Source organism: Rhinatrema bivittatum, chromosome 19 (genome assembly GCF_901001135.1).
Source record: "Rhinatrema bivittatum chromosome 19, aRhiBiv1.1, whole genome shotgun sequence".
Lineage (NCBI taxonomy): Eukaryota > Metazoa > Chordata > Amphibia > Gymnophiona > Rhinatrematidae > Rhinatrema > Rhinatrema bivittatum.
In genome coordinates this window covers 27330776-27347060 of record NC_042633.1, presented here as the reverse complement: position 1 = coordinate 27347060, position 16285 = coordinate 27330776, and the positions used below count along the sequence as shown (strand labels likewise).

Here is a 16285-nt window from a genome sequence, read left to right as displayed (position 1 = left end):
ATTAAATGTGATTTGTATAGTAAATGATAGTGTTAACAATGTGAGGGTGATGGCAGCGAATGACAAAGTTTGTTATTTAAAACCATTTTTTAATAGTGTGGTTGAGATGTCGGGTGTAGGTCTCAGTCGGGGCTTGGATAGTGTGGAATAGAACCATGGAAAAGGAGTTTGAAGCAAACGAGGAGGAAGGCACCCAAGCCAGGAAAAAAACCAGGACCAACACAATTAGAAAATATGAAAAATGACCAAACAAAGGTAGAAACCATTTTATTCCAGTTGTTAAACTTAAACGCTTTGGGAAAGTGCATTTCTTAGATCTTGGTATTTTGCACAGTACAGAAGGAAAAGCAGTTCTGTTTCTCTTTCTCCAGAGTTGCATTACATGCATATTCCAGCTTCTTGATGTTTCTATCTGCATATTCCTATATCTAATTTGTGGTCCCTTGTTCTATTTTGGGGGAGGGTCAGTCTGTGTTTTGCATGTGTGAGAGTCTGCTAGTTTGTTGCTTCTGGGTAGGGATCTGTAGCAGTCTAGCTTGATTGGTTTTCCCAGTTGGAGGTGTTTTAGTGTCTAGGGCCTGGTGTGGATGTAGTGTCTGTAGTGTATGCTTTTCACAGGTTGGGTTGTTGCTGTTTGAGTCCTGAGAATCAGTGCTGCTCTTTAGGACAGGTTTGCATATGGTTTTTGTGTTGTTTAGAAAGTGCCTGGTACTGGATAGTTTGTGCTGCCATTAATGAGGTGACACCAGAATTTGCATATTATGTATATTGTACTTCATCACTGAAGGTATAATTGTGTATTTCGGCTGAAGTACATGTTTTATAGATTAATTCTAAAATTCACAGTTTGGTGGTGTATCCAGATTCCATATTAATTATTTAAATTAATGTATCTGTTATGTAACATTTGTGACATGATAAAGTTGTAAATGGGACAGAAATATCTTTTTCTTCCTTATCATGGTACCGGACCAGTCCAGATCGGTGGGTTTACTCCTCCTAACTAGAAGACAGAGGCAGAGAACACAAGCCTTGTCTGATGTCATCTCGCCATAGAGCTTGGGATAGCTGGGGAACTACCGACTGGATGGGCCAATTGATCTTTTTTCTACTGTCATTTCTATGTTCTCAATAGGCTCTGTAAGATAGCATGTCAAATACATTTTTGTTGGGGTCTCATTTGCTGGGATGGGCCAAGTTGCTTTAGGTATAGCCTGTGTCAGGAGAGATGGTTCTGAGCAGGCAACTTAGTTTTGGCATATTGAGGTGGTAGAGGAAGTAGTAGCTGACAAGATGTTCGTACCTGCACTATTCTCTGGGATGGCAACTCTTTCCCCACTCTGCTTCTGGTGCTTCGGTTCACATAATTTACCTACCGATAGGTTCTCTGCCTCCAGCAGACCGTGTAGACCAGGGTACACCAAACTCTGTCCCCGAGGGCCCCACCCCAGTCGTGTAGGCAGGATTTCCACAATCAATGTGCACGAGATCTATTTGCATGCACTGTCTCTATTGTATGCCTATACATCTCATGCATGTTCATTGTAGAAATCCCAAATCTGGACTGGGTTGCAGTGCTTGAGGACTCCTGGTCTAGACTGACTGGGATAGCAGGATGAAGGCACGCCCTGGTACGACGGCCTGCGAGGCTCGATCTTTTGCTAGGGCTGATCGAACTGAGCCTTAACACAATGGGCAGCAGTGGCTGCTGTTCCTATGAAAAGAGAAGAGCCAGTTCTCATTTGGGCCTCGTCGTGAGTTTTGGTCCTAGAGAAGCAGGGGCAAGGCCTTGTTCTCGCTGGTAGATAGGCTCAGTTCGTGCAGGACCCTCCTTGTGGGACAGATAGCAGAGAGGGGAAGGACGTGCTTGTTGTTTGGCAGCCGACAGCAGAGCTGAATTACAGGTTCCTTCTGCAGGACCTGCATTGGCCTGGTTACCCTGGCACTGCGGGAGGCAGCCAAGGGAAGGACCTCCACCCCGTCGGGACCGTGGCTGGGGCTCCGGGAAACCGGGTGGGACAGAGCCTTGCCCATAGGCCTGCTCTTTTGTCCTGGTGGTTGCCTCAGACTCGCGGTTATGAAGAGACTCTTCCCCCACAGCAGGACCAAGAAGCAGCAAAAAAAAAGAAAGCGGGAGAAAAGAAGACGTTTTTTGATTCAATTAGTTGTGCGCATTGGAATTCCCTTTAATAGGAGCAGAGAAGGAGGAACAGGAGGACCTGTCCTTGATGGTCACTTGTGTAAAACCAAAAAAAAAATATTTTTTGTGTTTTCATCTATTTTCTGTTTCCCTCCTTTTACAGGGTGGGGACAAAAAGAACCAAAATGGAGGGAAGGGAATCCGTTGCCGATAAATCCAAGGGCTCAGGCAGCAGCCTCTCCAGCTAGCTGAAGCTATATAGGGCTACATGATCTCGGAAAAGGCTTGGGTTCTCTGCCTCTGCTGGGGAGAGGGCGTAAACCCATGGGCCAGGACTGGTCTGGCAGGACTCCCAGGAAAGAAAATTAACAGATGGGTTTATAGCTCAGCTTTTTAATTTAGGATGGGGTTACGAGAACAGTTTGTCCAGTCCAGTCCAACTCCTTGCTCACATGCCCCCCAACCATCCAGGCCTTTGTTTCTCAGTCTTATTTCTTGATCCTGGTAGAGGTTAGGTTGTGGATTTGGCTATCGTGCCCAATTGCCTGGCTGTGGCGCGGTGGCATGATAAGGAACGGAAGTTGCTGACGTCTCTCCTGCACGCTCTTTCTGCTCCAATCAAGTTTGTACATTACAGAACCGAGCTTGATCGAGCACGCAATCACGTTTGGTGTCACACAATTTCTCTCCCTCTGTTCTCTACCTAGGGGCACGTCCTGCAGGCCTGGATCTGCTTGACCAGGGCAAATGTTACAAAATGTCGATTTGGCACTGAAAGTAGAAAAATGACAAAGCTGGCAGCCTGGAACCAGGCACTGCTGTTTGTAAGCAGTGGGCGTAACCTCCCCCTTCCAAGTAGGTTAGTGCTACCCTACAATGGAGAACATTTAAAAGAATTGTATTTTGCGTTTTTTTGGTATATTCCAGCCGACTCCAAAACTATTATGGAATTTTTGCTGTAGATCTATGCACACAGTTGGGATGCGAGGGGCAGTCGTGCAATCGCAGCGTAGTTGCCCCTGCAAGGCCTACAAATTGCTGGTTTTCCACCAGTACTGGGGACTCCTCTTAGCTACAGGGTCAGGAACATTTAAAAACCAGTGGGAAAGGAATGGAGCAGCCGTCGCAACGGCACCAGTTTTCAGCAGACCCGGTGGGGAAGGCGTGCGGCTGCCGATCTCTCAACCAGAAAAGCGTAGCTGTACTAAAAAGGAAAACAAACAAAAAAAGTAAATAAAATAAAACAAAAGTTATAAAAACTCACTAACAAATATAAAACTGTAAATGGCGAACGTTTCCATCCACACTCTCCACCATCACTGAAATCTGAACTGCAGTAGCCCACCAATAAGTAATGCAAAATTCATGTAGGTACATAGTGGGGGATTAAGAAGCTTTGGGCACCAGCAATTCTGGTGTCCGGCCCAGCTCATCCAGTCCTGGCTCCTCCCCCGGGTAGGCCCTGCATTCTTTAAAGAAACCAGCAGGATTAAGGAAGAGTAACTGGACAGGAGAAGGGACTTTCACTGCTGCAACTGGAATTTTTAGATACAAACTTCAGCTTCATTCCCACTCTGCCTGCCCCTGGAAGACACTTACAGCTCTGGTCCTCCTAGCACCCAGTTCTACCAGGGTCCTAGCTCCAGCTGAGCAAGGAAAGGGAGAATACTCAGCCTCTCGTCATGCTGGTGCAATAGGGGGAAGACCAGAGGTGCTTCACAGCTTTTAATATCTTCTTCTTAACCAGATATGTTATTTTATTTATTGAAAAGCTTTTCTATACCGACATTCGTGGTTTACAAGGAACTGGGCTAACATAACTCGGGGGAAAAAAAGAGGCAAAGTTACAATAAACAGGGAGAAATAACTTGGAGGTAGGAGGAGACAGAAATAAATTGAGATTAAAATAGTAAAAAGGTAAGGGGTGACTAGCTAAGGCCTAATTAAACTAAATGGATAGGCAAAAGGGAGTCAACTGCTAATCCAATGGTTTAGATAGAATTAAGAGGGTTAAAAGGAAAAGAAGTAGGCATTGGGATGAACGGGAGAGACTAGGACGGGGCGATGAAGGATGTGGTTATGGGAAGGCTTGTTTGAGCAGCCAAGTTTTTAAAGGTTTGGGTGCAGCGTTCCAGGCGTAGATCTGGAGGCATGGAGTTCCATAATGAGGGTAAAGTTATCGCTTACCTCCTTCTCAATATCCGTGAGAGATTTGATGTGCAGGTCTGCAAAGGAGGAGAAGACCTAGAGAAAATCACGAGGAAAAGGACACTAACTATCTTGGAGATATATACACACACACACAAAAATGACAGCAGAAAAGGCCCAATGCTCCTGGACGTTTCTGCCGCGCCATCCCGATCCGTTTCCCAGAGAGCAGTTCTTCCTGCAGTAATCCCTTCCTTTCTCCCAGTACGGGAGGACACTGCCGGCTTGCAGAATCTCACTACAAGGCCCAGTGGTTCCTGGAGCTGTTCCATCTCCCTAAGGGCCTTCTGGTATCTGAAACTATTCAGCCTCCAGCAGGAGCCCCTGTTCGGCTTCCCCTCCCCAAGGGGCCTGTGTCTTTTTATGGAGCTTATCCCAGTTCATGATGAGCCGTGATGAATGGTGACGCTTGGGGCAGAGAGCGCCAGGCTCGTGAGTGGCCAGAAGGGCTCACTTGTTTGCAATATGTACCTTTGTCTCCGTATTCTTGCTTTCAAACTTTGGATGCAACGTGAAGGGCACCCCGTCCATGGCTGGGGAGGAGAGGGAAAGCAGTCTCAGATTAGGAACACACACATTTGGTTTGGTTTTCATAATCACTTTGTGCTTTAGTTTCTACCAAACACCTGTTTGTCAGGCTTCAGCCGTTATAGAAGGATAAAAGCATGAAACGTATGTACGATATGCATTACCATCCCATCCAGCTTTTGTTTTTTTTTTTTAATTATGTATACTTGGATAATACCTAGAATTTTTTTTTTTAATTCCATTTTTGGATCCAGTAATTTCCTCATCCTTCTAGCTCAGTTGAACCTGAGGCAGGGACCTGATGTCTCAATGCATTCACAATGACCTCAAGCATTCTCCATCCCACTCCCTCCTTGAGGTTGACCATCATGGCAATGGTCCTCAGCCAGAGGCCATGCACAATGGCTCTCTCTGGAAGGTGCAAACATGCCCCCCCAGTCTGACTGTTGAGAGATTGTTTCCTTCCCCATGAGGGCTGCAAATGTTGGAATTGAACCCTGGTCCTCTGTATAGCACCCTGTTCATCCCATGGTGCACATATTCTGAATACAGACTCGACCACACCCATTTCCATGAGGTCATTCCTCAAGGTCTTCCTGTTGCTTTCCAAACTTGTTTAAGGTTCTTAATACGGATATAATGGCCCACTACTAAACTCTACCCAACTAATCCTCCACTAAGTTAAAGTTCCCAGATCTAACTCCAGCAATTCCCCATCCTTTCCCCCAAACTAAGTTCTAATATTGACCCAATATGTCCCCCCTAAGATCCACTAGAACTGGTGTGCATGATGGTGGCTACTTAATTCATGGAATATTCAATCTGACAAAGTGTGGGATATTTTATCAAATAATTCTGGTTTGGGTACTAGGTCACAGGTTAGCTTAAGCAATTTTAGATAAATAGTCAATGAGATAAGATATCCCTCAAAATTGGAAGCAGTTCTATATTATATATTGTGATGAAGCGCAGCCAGCTTTGAGGCAGGAACACCCGGGCTGGATCCATGCTGGGAGAACCCGGAGCCGAGTTAGGCAGCAGAAAAGGGACTACAACTCCCAGATTCACGGAGGCCCAGCTGAGCCAATGGGCAAAGGAGGACGCTGAGTATGCAGCTGAACTGAGCCCCTGTGACTCGGACACACCCGAACCAATGGCGGTGGAGGAGGAGGGCGTGCCGGAGTGCTACAACTGGCCAGAAAGGCCGAGCTCCTCGGAGGAGGAGATGGACACTGATTCCCCAGCAGAGGAAGCCGCTGACTCCAGCGTGGAAATGGAGTGAGTGACACTGCTGGGGGGGGGGGGGATTTTGTCTGTTTGGGGATGTTTTACTTTGTTTTGCTGCACCATGTTTTTGTTAAAGGAATGGGAAGGCCGTGACCCGCTGCACAACTGAGAGGAGTTGGGGGCGGGTTGTGTGACTCCCAGGCAGGGCAGTTGTTTGCTGGCTGGAGAAGCCAGGCGGTGTTGGAACCCACTGCGAGTTGTTTCTGTGACCCACCCGTGGTCATCGGGGAGGGAGCTATAAAAGAAAGGACTGTTACATTCTGTCTACAAACTGTTTTGTATTTGTTTGCTGGGGAGCCCGGCTGGACTGGCTGCCCGGCACCTGTGCAGACCCAGCAAGGGCCTGGAGGCCTACGTCCAAGCCTAGAAAACTGAAGTACAGCAGAGCTCGGTAGCGGAGATCCCTGGAGAAGAAGTGGTTTGGGGACAGTGCGGCGCTGGACTACCCTCCTGTGAGTGACGTCCTACGTGACAATATACAGTACACACACACCCATATTTTCTGTTTTGTTTTGTTTTTTTGTACTACTTAACCCATCATGTCCCACACATTTTTTTAAGATGATAGGAATTATTAGGAAGGGAATGGTGAATAAAACGGAAAATGTCATAATGCCTCTGTATCGCTCCATGGTGAGACCGCACCTTGAATACTGTGTACAATTCTGGTCGCCGCATCTCAAAAAAGATATAATTGCGATGGAGAAGGTACAGAGAAGGGCGACCAAAAGGCTGAAGAGGTTAGGGCTCTTCAGTTGTCTCTTCTCCAAGCTGAAAAGTCCTAACCTCTTTAGTCTTTCCTCATAGGGGATCTGTTCCATTCCCCCTTTATCATTTTGATTGCCCTTCTCTGTACCTTCTCCATCGCCTCAAAGCTGGCTGCGCTTCATCACAATATATAATAGAGAACTGCTTCCAATTTTGAGGGATATGATAGAGGTCTTTAAGATCATGAGAGTTCTTGCACGAGTAGATGTGAATCGGTTATTTACACTTTTGAATAATATAAGGACTAGGGGGCATTCCATGAAGTTAGCAAGTAGCACATTTAAGACTAATTGGAGAAAATTATTTTTCACTCAACGCACAATTAAGCTCAGGAATTGTTGCCAGAGGATGTGGTTAGTGAAGTTGGGTTTAAAAAAGGTTTGGATAAGTTCTTGGAGGAGAAGTCGATTAACTGCTATTAATCAAGTTTACTTAGGGAATAGCCACTGCTATTACTGGCAGCAGTAGTCTGGGATCTGCTTAGTATTTGGGTACTTGCAGACTGGATCGGCCACTGTTGGACACAGGATGCTGGGCTTGATGGACCCTTGGTCTGACCCAGTATGGCATGCTCTTATATTCTTATCTCGTACAACTTTCAATCTATCTAAATAAATAAATAAAATATGTCCTCCAGTTCACCTTGGATCAGACTCTTTCCTCTGCTAAATCAAGAAGGAAGCTTGGATGTTGAGTGCTTAGTGACTGCGAATCTTTCCTTGACCAAGTCTATTGCAGATATGATGCTTTCAGCAACTAGATGCAGTTATTCATTTAAATGGAAGAGAGATTCAAAATGGGGCAACCGAAATGGCTTAGAGCACCCGTTCTCATATTTACTCCTTTTATTCGACTCTGGACTAAGAGAACACCTTCGTGCCGCGGAGGGATATCGTACGTCCATATACGTGTAACGCAGCACATCCTCTCATAATGAAGTTTATAGGTGGTTTGTGGCACTCGAAACTTCCAGGGGCTGGGGATTTAAACACGGCCCTTGCACGTTTGAGGACGCTGCCCTTTGAAGGTTGGAGACCGTGCCCCTGAAGCTCGTTAATTAGCCGGATATAGCTATCCGGCTAAGGTAACAGGGATATCTTAAAGGTATATCCGGCCAACTATAGGGCAGCACAAATTAGCCGCATAACCTATGCGGCTAACTCTGGCCCACCCGGAACCACCTCCCGCCCCCGGAAGTCATTGTGTGGCTAGAATTTAGCTGCATGTGGCGCTGAATATAGCCGACCTCATGGTGGTTCGAGCAAGCGGGCTGAGAAGCAGGGAAGCCAGGGTTCAAATCCCGCCAATGCCTCAGGTACAAACTTACATTTAAGCCCTCAAGTAACTACTGTACCTGAATACGACTCACCTTAAGCCACCAAAGAAAAAAGAGGTGAGCTACATAAACAGATACGTGCAGAAGAGGCGACTAAGATGGATTGCCTCTTGTTGCTTTTCAATAAACCCGCATAGGGAGGGTTTTGCCACTTGTCCATAGCTAGAATTTTCTGATTGGGGGGGGGGAATAAAATCTACCTTTACAGTTGCTAGGATGAAGCCGGGGGAAACGCCAAGTTCGGTGGGCAGGACTGGATTTTTTACTGCCCTTGCCATGGCTATGCAACTTATCACCCTGTTCACAAGGAGAGCAATATTCAAAGCGCATTCAGTGCTATTTAGCCAGATAAGTGGGACTTATGCGGCTGCTGAATATGCAGCTATGTACAGCAGCAGCTGCTGCTTAGCCACATAAATCACTTAGCCACATAAGTTGTGGGCATGTAGTGGGCAGATTGGGGTGGAGCGAGTTGTGGGCATAACATGTCCAGCTAACTAGCGATATTCAGAGTTAGCGGCATAAGTTATATGGCTAACTTAAACACGCCCGACTGCTGGTTAGAGCCTATCCAGCTAAGCGCTTAGTTATACGCCGTGCCGCTGAGTATACATCGTAACTTGGCCGGATACGTTCTATCCAGTTAAGTTACTGAACCGGACACCTGAAGACTGGGCCCAAGAATTCTAACACATCCAGTGTATAAAAACCTGGCGGCTAATCCAGCTTGCTCTGGATCTTCCCTGGTTACCCTTCTTGTAGAAATTCTGATGTACAACGTTCTCTGAATACAAACTCTTCCTTCTCCCGCTCTACAGTGATATTTGAAGCTGAGATCTGTGAAGTCTCAAAACGTCATGCACTTACACCATCCTTTATCTTGGGCATTTAATAGGTGTCACAGCTTAAGCAGGCTCGCGTTGGGCTGCAAGACTTCTAAAAATGAAGTTCCCTGTTTATGCTCATTCAGCCAGTTCCCTGTGTTTTTTTTCATTGAATTAAATGTTGATATGTGTTACGCTGTGTCCGATAGGTGCCCACACACTTTCCGGTTGCAATAACTGAAGCAGCGACTCTAACTCGGACGGGGCAGTGACCGCACCGCACGGTCGGGGAACTGCGAGTACCTGAGATGCCGTAGACATTAGATGTGTCATGGAGGGAGACTGCCCGCTCCAGGGTCGGCTTCCGGGGGGGTTGAGGAGGTGCAGAGTCGGCGGCAAGCTTTGTGCTTTACGCCAAAAAAAAAAAAAAAAAAGAAAAGAAACAGAGGTTATTACTGGTTTCATTAATAGTCCTGAAGCCCCTGCTCTCTTGCATAACAGCCCTACCCCAGTGCGAAGGTTGTATTGGGTAGGTATGGTGTGGGGGGAGGGATCTCTAATCATTGAGTTGTTTCTTGCCCTTTAAATCAGTTGCTAGGCAACAGCAAAGCACCAGTTCACCAGAAATACTTTAAAGACTCCCATTCCATAGCAGCTTCAGCCATTCCGGCATTTACTATGAGCTTAATCAGGCACACAGGGAGAGGGCTTATGGATTGTGGTAAATTAAGATCCCAGTCAACCAGGGAATGGGCTTAAACTGGGAGTCTAAATATCCACCCGGGTGCCTTGACCGAGGTCTTAGGGCAGAGTGGAAGAGACTAGAGGACTCCGTTCCCAAGGACAGGATGGAGCTGTCCTGAGTGGGGTGTGGTTTAGAAACATGGAAATAAGAACAATTCATTAAAGACAAACAGGAGTTCATCTCCGTGCATGCAGAACCAGAACCGGCTCAAGCTGTCCTAAGTGACACAGTCGTTGAAGCCCTGAAATGGTCCCAAGGCATTAAAAATGAGGTCCCCCACTGGCCCCGGCACACAAAAGCAGGTGTTGCCATCCGTGACCCAAGCAATGCCAGGAGTGAGGTTTACCCTCAGCCAGGAAAGCTGCTGCGATCCCATGCCACCTCTAGGAAAGCAGAGCCAAGGCTGCCAAGTGATCTACGGACGGACATTGTTCTAAAAAGTTGGTCTGCGGATGGATTAGAGTACACGCAAAGGACAGAGGCATCTGAATAGCTTACAATCAATCAGAATGAGCACGTTAGGGTGGCACTGGAGTCCAGCACCCAGTGGTGCAATCCCAGGCCGGCCCCGCAAAGGCAGCGCTGAAACCACCCTGCTACTGAGAGCGAGTAGCAGCCAGCGGGTGCTGCCACTGCGAAATAAGAGCCAGCACTGCAAGCAGGGGCCACGCCGCCCTGGAAACGCACAGCGGAAGCTGTCGCCAGCCCTGGGGAAAGGGGGAGGAGAGGTGAACCCCCGGGAGCTCACACCCAGCCCTGAGACAGCAGATGCTGTGGCTGTTCGTCGTATGAGCCCTGGCAAGGCAGAGAGCGGCTGCTGCTGCAGGCTGAGGCCAGCCCTGGGAGAGCACTGTGCTCGTTCCTCTAGGTGTCCCGAGGGAGCTACCAGGAACAAGTGAAGGCCAGTGGTTAGGCGCTGGGAGGCCCGGGAGAATCGTGCAGCCAACAGGAGAGATGAGGAATATGTTAAATATGTACAAATACACACACAATAAAGTTGGGTGATTTACACCTAAAAAGTAAAAGCTGCTGCTACAGCATCCTAGGATTTCCTTTACCAACAGACGAAGGCGACCATGCAGAAGAAAGTGACAGACAGATAAGAGAGGGGGCAGGGGGTAAAGTTGCAGACATGCGGGATGCTGGATACTCACTTTGCCTGACTTGAGCCGTCCAAGGAGAGTTTCCTTATGTCTGCACCGAGGTTTCTAGGTTTCGGCATAGGTTTCGTCACAGAACCTCTCTTGCCCCAGATATACAGGCCACCAACTTCCCTGCCAGAAAAGAAGCAGTGCCTAAGGAAGCAGGACAGCAAGGTAAGGGGCCCGGAGTCCCTGCCCCCCTCCCCCCTCCCGGGCAGAGGGAGAGACAGGATGAGAGGAGGCCAGGGCCCATTTACAGAGGCAGAGTCACGGCGCCACGAAGCCCAGCGGCTCGTGGGGGGGTTGGAATGACGTGCTTTATATTTTTCAAGGGGCAAAACAAGAACCCGGTATTTTCTAACCCGTCAAAGGGGAGTAAGGTCATGGTGGAGATGCTTTCTGTTGTGCAAAATGCATCCATAAAACAATGACATGATAAAATAGTTTTTTCATCCAACAGCTTTTGAACGGCAGAGTTGAAAAAAGCACAATTGTGTGTGTGTGTGTATATATATACACACATATACACACACACAGAGCCCAGGGGCTTTTTTTTTTTAAATCAGTATGAATCAATTTTGCTAGATGCAATTTCTGATCTTTTTTATCACTAAGCAAGATTCAAGTCCAAATATTGTGCTTTTTTCAACTCTGCCGTTCAAAAGCTGTTGGATGAAAAAACTATTTTATCATTTCATTGTTTTATGGATGCATTTTGCACAACAGAAAGCATCTCCACCATGGCTTATTTCTGTGGACTAAACTGTGCGAATCTCGGCCAGAGTTAGGCTCTGTTTGAATTTTAAATATGTGTGCCAATCAATATCTCCACGCTAAGGCGACTGGTCTGTCTTGCTTCTGTTTACCTTATCTGTTTCGCCACCTTAAAATCATCAGATATGATCACTCCCAGTTCTTCCTTTTGTTTTCCACACCTTCCAGGGTGTCAATCCTGTTGCAGATTTTGGTATTGTCCACTAAAGGCAAACCTCTCTCAATAGTCCTTCTCCAATATGTTCAACAGCACGGGATCAAGGGCTGATCTCTCTGGCACACCACTGGTAACCCCCCTTTCTTTGGCATCAACTCAGTTTACCACTGCTTTTTGATGCCTCCCATTCAACCAGTTTCTAACTCAGTAAGTCACTTTAGGGTCCATACCAAGGGTGCTCAGTTTATTTATGTGGAATCGTGACAAAGGCCTTGCTGAAATCCAAGTGCACTACATCTGGCTCACTACCCTGATCTTAAGTGTCTGGTCACTCAGTCAGATTCATCCAACAAATTCTCGCCTTGATGAAAACCATGCAGGCTTGGATCTTGTCCTCTTTGGCTCAGAAAATGTAGCTCTGTTGGGGCAGGAATCACTGCATACAGAGTTGGGAAAGACAAGTTACACGGGACGTATGTGGAAGGAACCGGCTGCTTGAGGATCGAGTCACGATATTCTTAGTGTGACATGCCTGGGAGGGTAGAGACTGGACGGGGGGTGCCTCACTGGAGCTGCACGGAAACAAAGTAACGTGGCTTAGCCACGCAGTAACAGGACTGGGAAGGAGCTGGCGCACTGGAGCTGTGGGGTAGCAGTTTCCATAAATGCTCTTAACCGCAGAAAGACAGACTCCCCCCTACCACCTGCTGAGCCGCCCGTCATTACTCACCCTACGCGGACGTAGGACTGTACAATCTGTTTGCTCTTGCCGGTCACCTTGATGTCGAATACTGCATTGTCGCCTGTGCTTATAGGCGCTAGCTTCACACAGATTCGCTTCTTCTTGGACACCGATGTTTCTAAGCAAGAAATAAAATATTCCAGGGGATTCATGCCAACGCGGATGCCTCCCTGGTCTGAGCTATGGGCTGTCCTGTAACGTGGGTTTTTGCTCAGCTACCAAAAGCACAGGAAGCCAGGCACCCCATATAGTCATTTACAGCACAGAAGAAAAAAAAATGATGTTTGTGTCTCTGAAAAGAACCTTTATCAGCGTCTACTGTCCTGTGGCAATGTCTGGGGTGTATTTTCTAAGCTGCGGTAAGCGTTTATTGTGGCAATATCTCCCGCAAAGGACACTTATTTAAATGAGGTGCTTTGCGTGCATGCAAAGCACCTCATAAATACCTAATTTTATGTAAATACAATATTGTAGCTTGCCTCAGACTGCAAGGCCCATTATTTTCTGAAACGTTAGCTACAACTCAAGAACTGTAGCTAACTTTTCCCAGAGCCAGCAGGACGCTAGGATGCATGCCGATGTCTCCGAGATGCTTCTTAAAGGGCTAGTAATGGCCTTAAAAGCACCTCCCCCCTCCCATAACGTTCTAAGTTGCACCCAAAAATAACATTTCCACCCCCTCGGGGCAAAGGGCAGCCAGAGCTATTTTGGAAAGTGGTGGCTGGCCCGGAGCCTAGGGGTGCTCCAGGTCCCACTGGACGACCAGGACCAGGAGCTATGGCCTGCAGGGGAATGGGGGGTCCAGGGAGGGTTGGCAGGCTCGTACTGGGGGAGGAGGGGCGGCATATCGCCACGCGACTTCAAACTTTGGGTTTTTTACCTTCTCTCTTTTACTTTTGGGCCGCCTTTAGAGGCGGCAGGAATTTTAGGGCCACCGCTCGCCTGCTAATTTTTTTCCCCCCAAATTTTAACTAAGCCAGTGAGTCGCAAAGTTACCCAGAATATACTCAGCTAAACGTTCTCTAACGAGTGCCCTCAAGACTCTTCTTCCCTGACCCTTTTACAGGGCCCAGTGGTGGTAGACAAGACCACCCCTATGAAATACTGAAGCCACTGAAAACAAAGCCAGCGGGGCGTGCTCGGGCAGAAGCCCGGCCTCTCTTAACGTCTGCCTGCACAAATGCCACCCGAGCTAATGCAGCGAGGACAGGGGATGGGTGCGGAAGGGAACTCACTTGGATCCAGGAACTCCCAGATGTAGGAGAACCCTGCTGGCAGCAGAGACCTCTCGTTCAGGATCTGAATGTCGGAGATCACCATTCCTGCGTAGGTCTGGGAAAAGAAAAAGGGAAGCAGCACCCGGGGCAGTTACAGGACGTCCTGGGCACAGGCAGGAAAGTTCCAAACGTTCTCATTCATTCATATCATTTAGATTGATTTCTGTGCTCAGACCCCCTCTTACCTTCCGCTTCCTCGGCTTAGAGGGGATCTGCAGGAAGGATGTCAGGACCAGCACAGGTGCAGAGAAAGAGGTTCCCCAAGAATAGAGGGGGGCATAATTTGTGCCTATGGGGAAATCCTTTTATAATCAGGGCGCTGGAGCTCTCTTCCTGAGAAGAAACCAGCTCCCCTCGCTGCGTGATCTCACCCTCTCAATTCGGTGCGCTCGGCAGAGCACAGGTTTCCGTGCAATTCTGCACCCAACCTTTACTCTGGTGCAGGAAGGAACTTTGTGCGTAAAAATGCACATATTGGAGGCAACTTTCAAAGGCGTTACGTGCGGAAATGTACCCTGCTACCGGGGCACTATTCAAAAGCCCACTCACTGGAGCAAAGTGCATGGAGGTGAGTGAGGATCAGGCCCGTTGGTTGGCACCTTTGCCTGTAAATCTAAAGCGACCGAAGGCATTATCTATCACCTCCCGCCATGTAGTCCTCCGGCTCAGAGGAGGCTGAACTGCACTCAGCATTTATGGGCAGAAAACAGGGCTTTGTAGACCCAGCATGATTTCTGGGCATAAGAGAGGATTTATGCACAGAAGACGCTTGCTGGAGCAGGACACATCGGGGGACGCGCACAGATCGGGTTCAGGCACCCTAGAAGCAGGTGTGTGCGCGGGTGGATGTTTTCGGGTCAGCGGGCTTCTTTTTTTTGTCTGTTTGCTTTACGTTCCTGATGCATCAGCGTCCCGTTAGCTTATTGCATCGGGAGTTACGTTTTGGTTGGGTTTTGGTTTTTTTTTAGTGCGCGCCTAAAGAAGTTGAGCGCACTTTTTGCGCGCACGTTACTACCATCGGGCCCCTTTGCTTGCTCACCTCTGAACCTGCCTGAGAAGCCCGCTCTGCTTTTCCTACCCAGAGGGCCATGGCCATGCCTTGAACCAGTCTCTCACCTTTTCTTCTCTTTGAAGCCGCAAGCATTGAGAGGACGTCCGAAACCCCCCCTGGCTAACTTGCCTCCCCTTTTACCCCAGTAGCTCCGACCCATAAAATCTCCTTGATTGGATTAGAAGCAAAGTTACATGGTAGGGGACCCCCGGCGCACGTTCATGCGCGTAAACACTTACACGCAGACTCCGCCCATTCCCCACGAAAAAATGTTATGCATGTACCAGGAGATATGCGTGTACTCGCACGTTTTTTTTTAAATCTGTGCGGCGCACGTCTGGCCGAGTCGCGCACGAATCTCCTGGCTTTGGCGCGCGGCGAGGATTTAAAATCCACCAGGACGCTGGCGGTTTTTCCTTTTGAAAATCTCCCAGACATGAGGTACCCAGTGACAAAAGAACCTGCGGCCTTTGCAGCTCCTGTTCCTGCAGGCAGTGAGCAGCTGCGAAAATGTCATTCTGTGCTCGTACTTTGCAGGCCCCTTCACAGACCGTACGCTTTGGCGACATGAGTCGGGGAAAAGGTGGCAGCTGAGACCAGTCCACAATCCTGTGGACACGCCCCGCTGCAGGACCAGGCCAACCACAGGACTTAGCCCATGATCTTCCTCCTAAAATCAGACACACAGGAGCTGCCCAGAACCCTCCTCTAGAACCACATCCCCTACCGCCTGCCGTTCTCTCCCAAATCAAAGACAGAGGAGCAGCCTCTAATCCTTTTCCACAACCAAGTCATCACACTAACTCAGAAGTCACCACTAGAATTAGCCCTAACTTCTGAACCAAGATACAGAACTGGCCAAAATACACAGTGAACACAGAGGCCTATTTACTAAAGTACATGGAAAGCACACTTTAATTTGCATTTTTCATACGGCAGTATCGCAAGAGGAGCATACTTTTGAATTTTGGGACCATCAGGGCAGGAGCTACTGGCGTTCGGCTCCTGCCCTGGCGACCCTGAAGCTGCTTTTCAGGGTAAGGGGAGGAGGATGGCAGTTTTTGTATGCAGGTGCGTGCGGGATCTCCTGGCCAAGGGGCATTGCTTGGCAGCAGAGTAGGGGGGCAGGTAAGAAGGCTTAATGCTTGAGGCTACTGCCCCATTAAAGCTAGAGGACCAGTGGGGATTCAAGATCATCAGCAGCTGGAGTTGGAAGCTCAACGCAGATTGCAAAGTTTATTGTGATCTGCCATAAACTATTTTAATATTAATGAGCTGCTTTTCAGGCATTTGCATGTGAATGCAG

The 16285-nt window shown here is 48.1% G+C and overlaps 1 protein-coding gene across 1 annotated transcript in view; it reads right to left on the bottom strand.

Moving 5' to 3' along the window:
- Positions 1-244: 244 nt before the first annotated feature.
- The window catches only part of MVB12A (multivesicular body subunit 12A), a 44474-nt gene continuing 28433 nt past the window's right edge, over positions 245-16285 (bottom strand). Inside the window, exons 5-11 of the mRNA XM_029584974.1 lie at positions 13887-13983; positions 12640-12769; positions 10991-11110; positions 9395-9498; positions 4820-4881; positions 4328-4384; positions 245-3344 (exon numbers count right to left, since the gene is read on the bottom strand). Coding sequence (XP_029440834.1) covers positions 3282-3344; positions 4328-4384; positions 4820-4881; positions 9395-9498; positions 10991-11110; positions 12640-12769; positions 13887-13983 — 633 coding nt within the window. The 3' untranslated portion in view covers positions 245-3281. The remainder of the gene's footprint in view (positions 3345-4327; positions 4385-4819; positions 4882-9394; positions 9499-10990; positions 11111-12639; positions 12770-13886; positions 13984-16285) is intronic.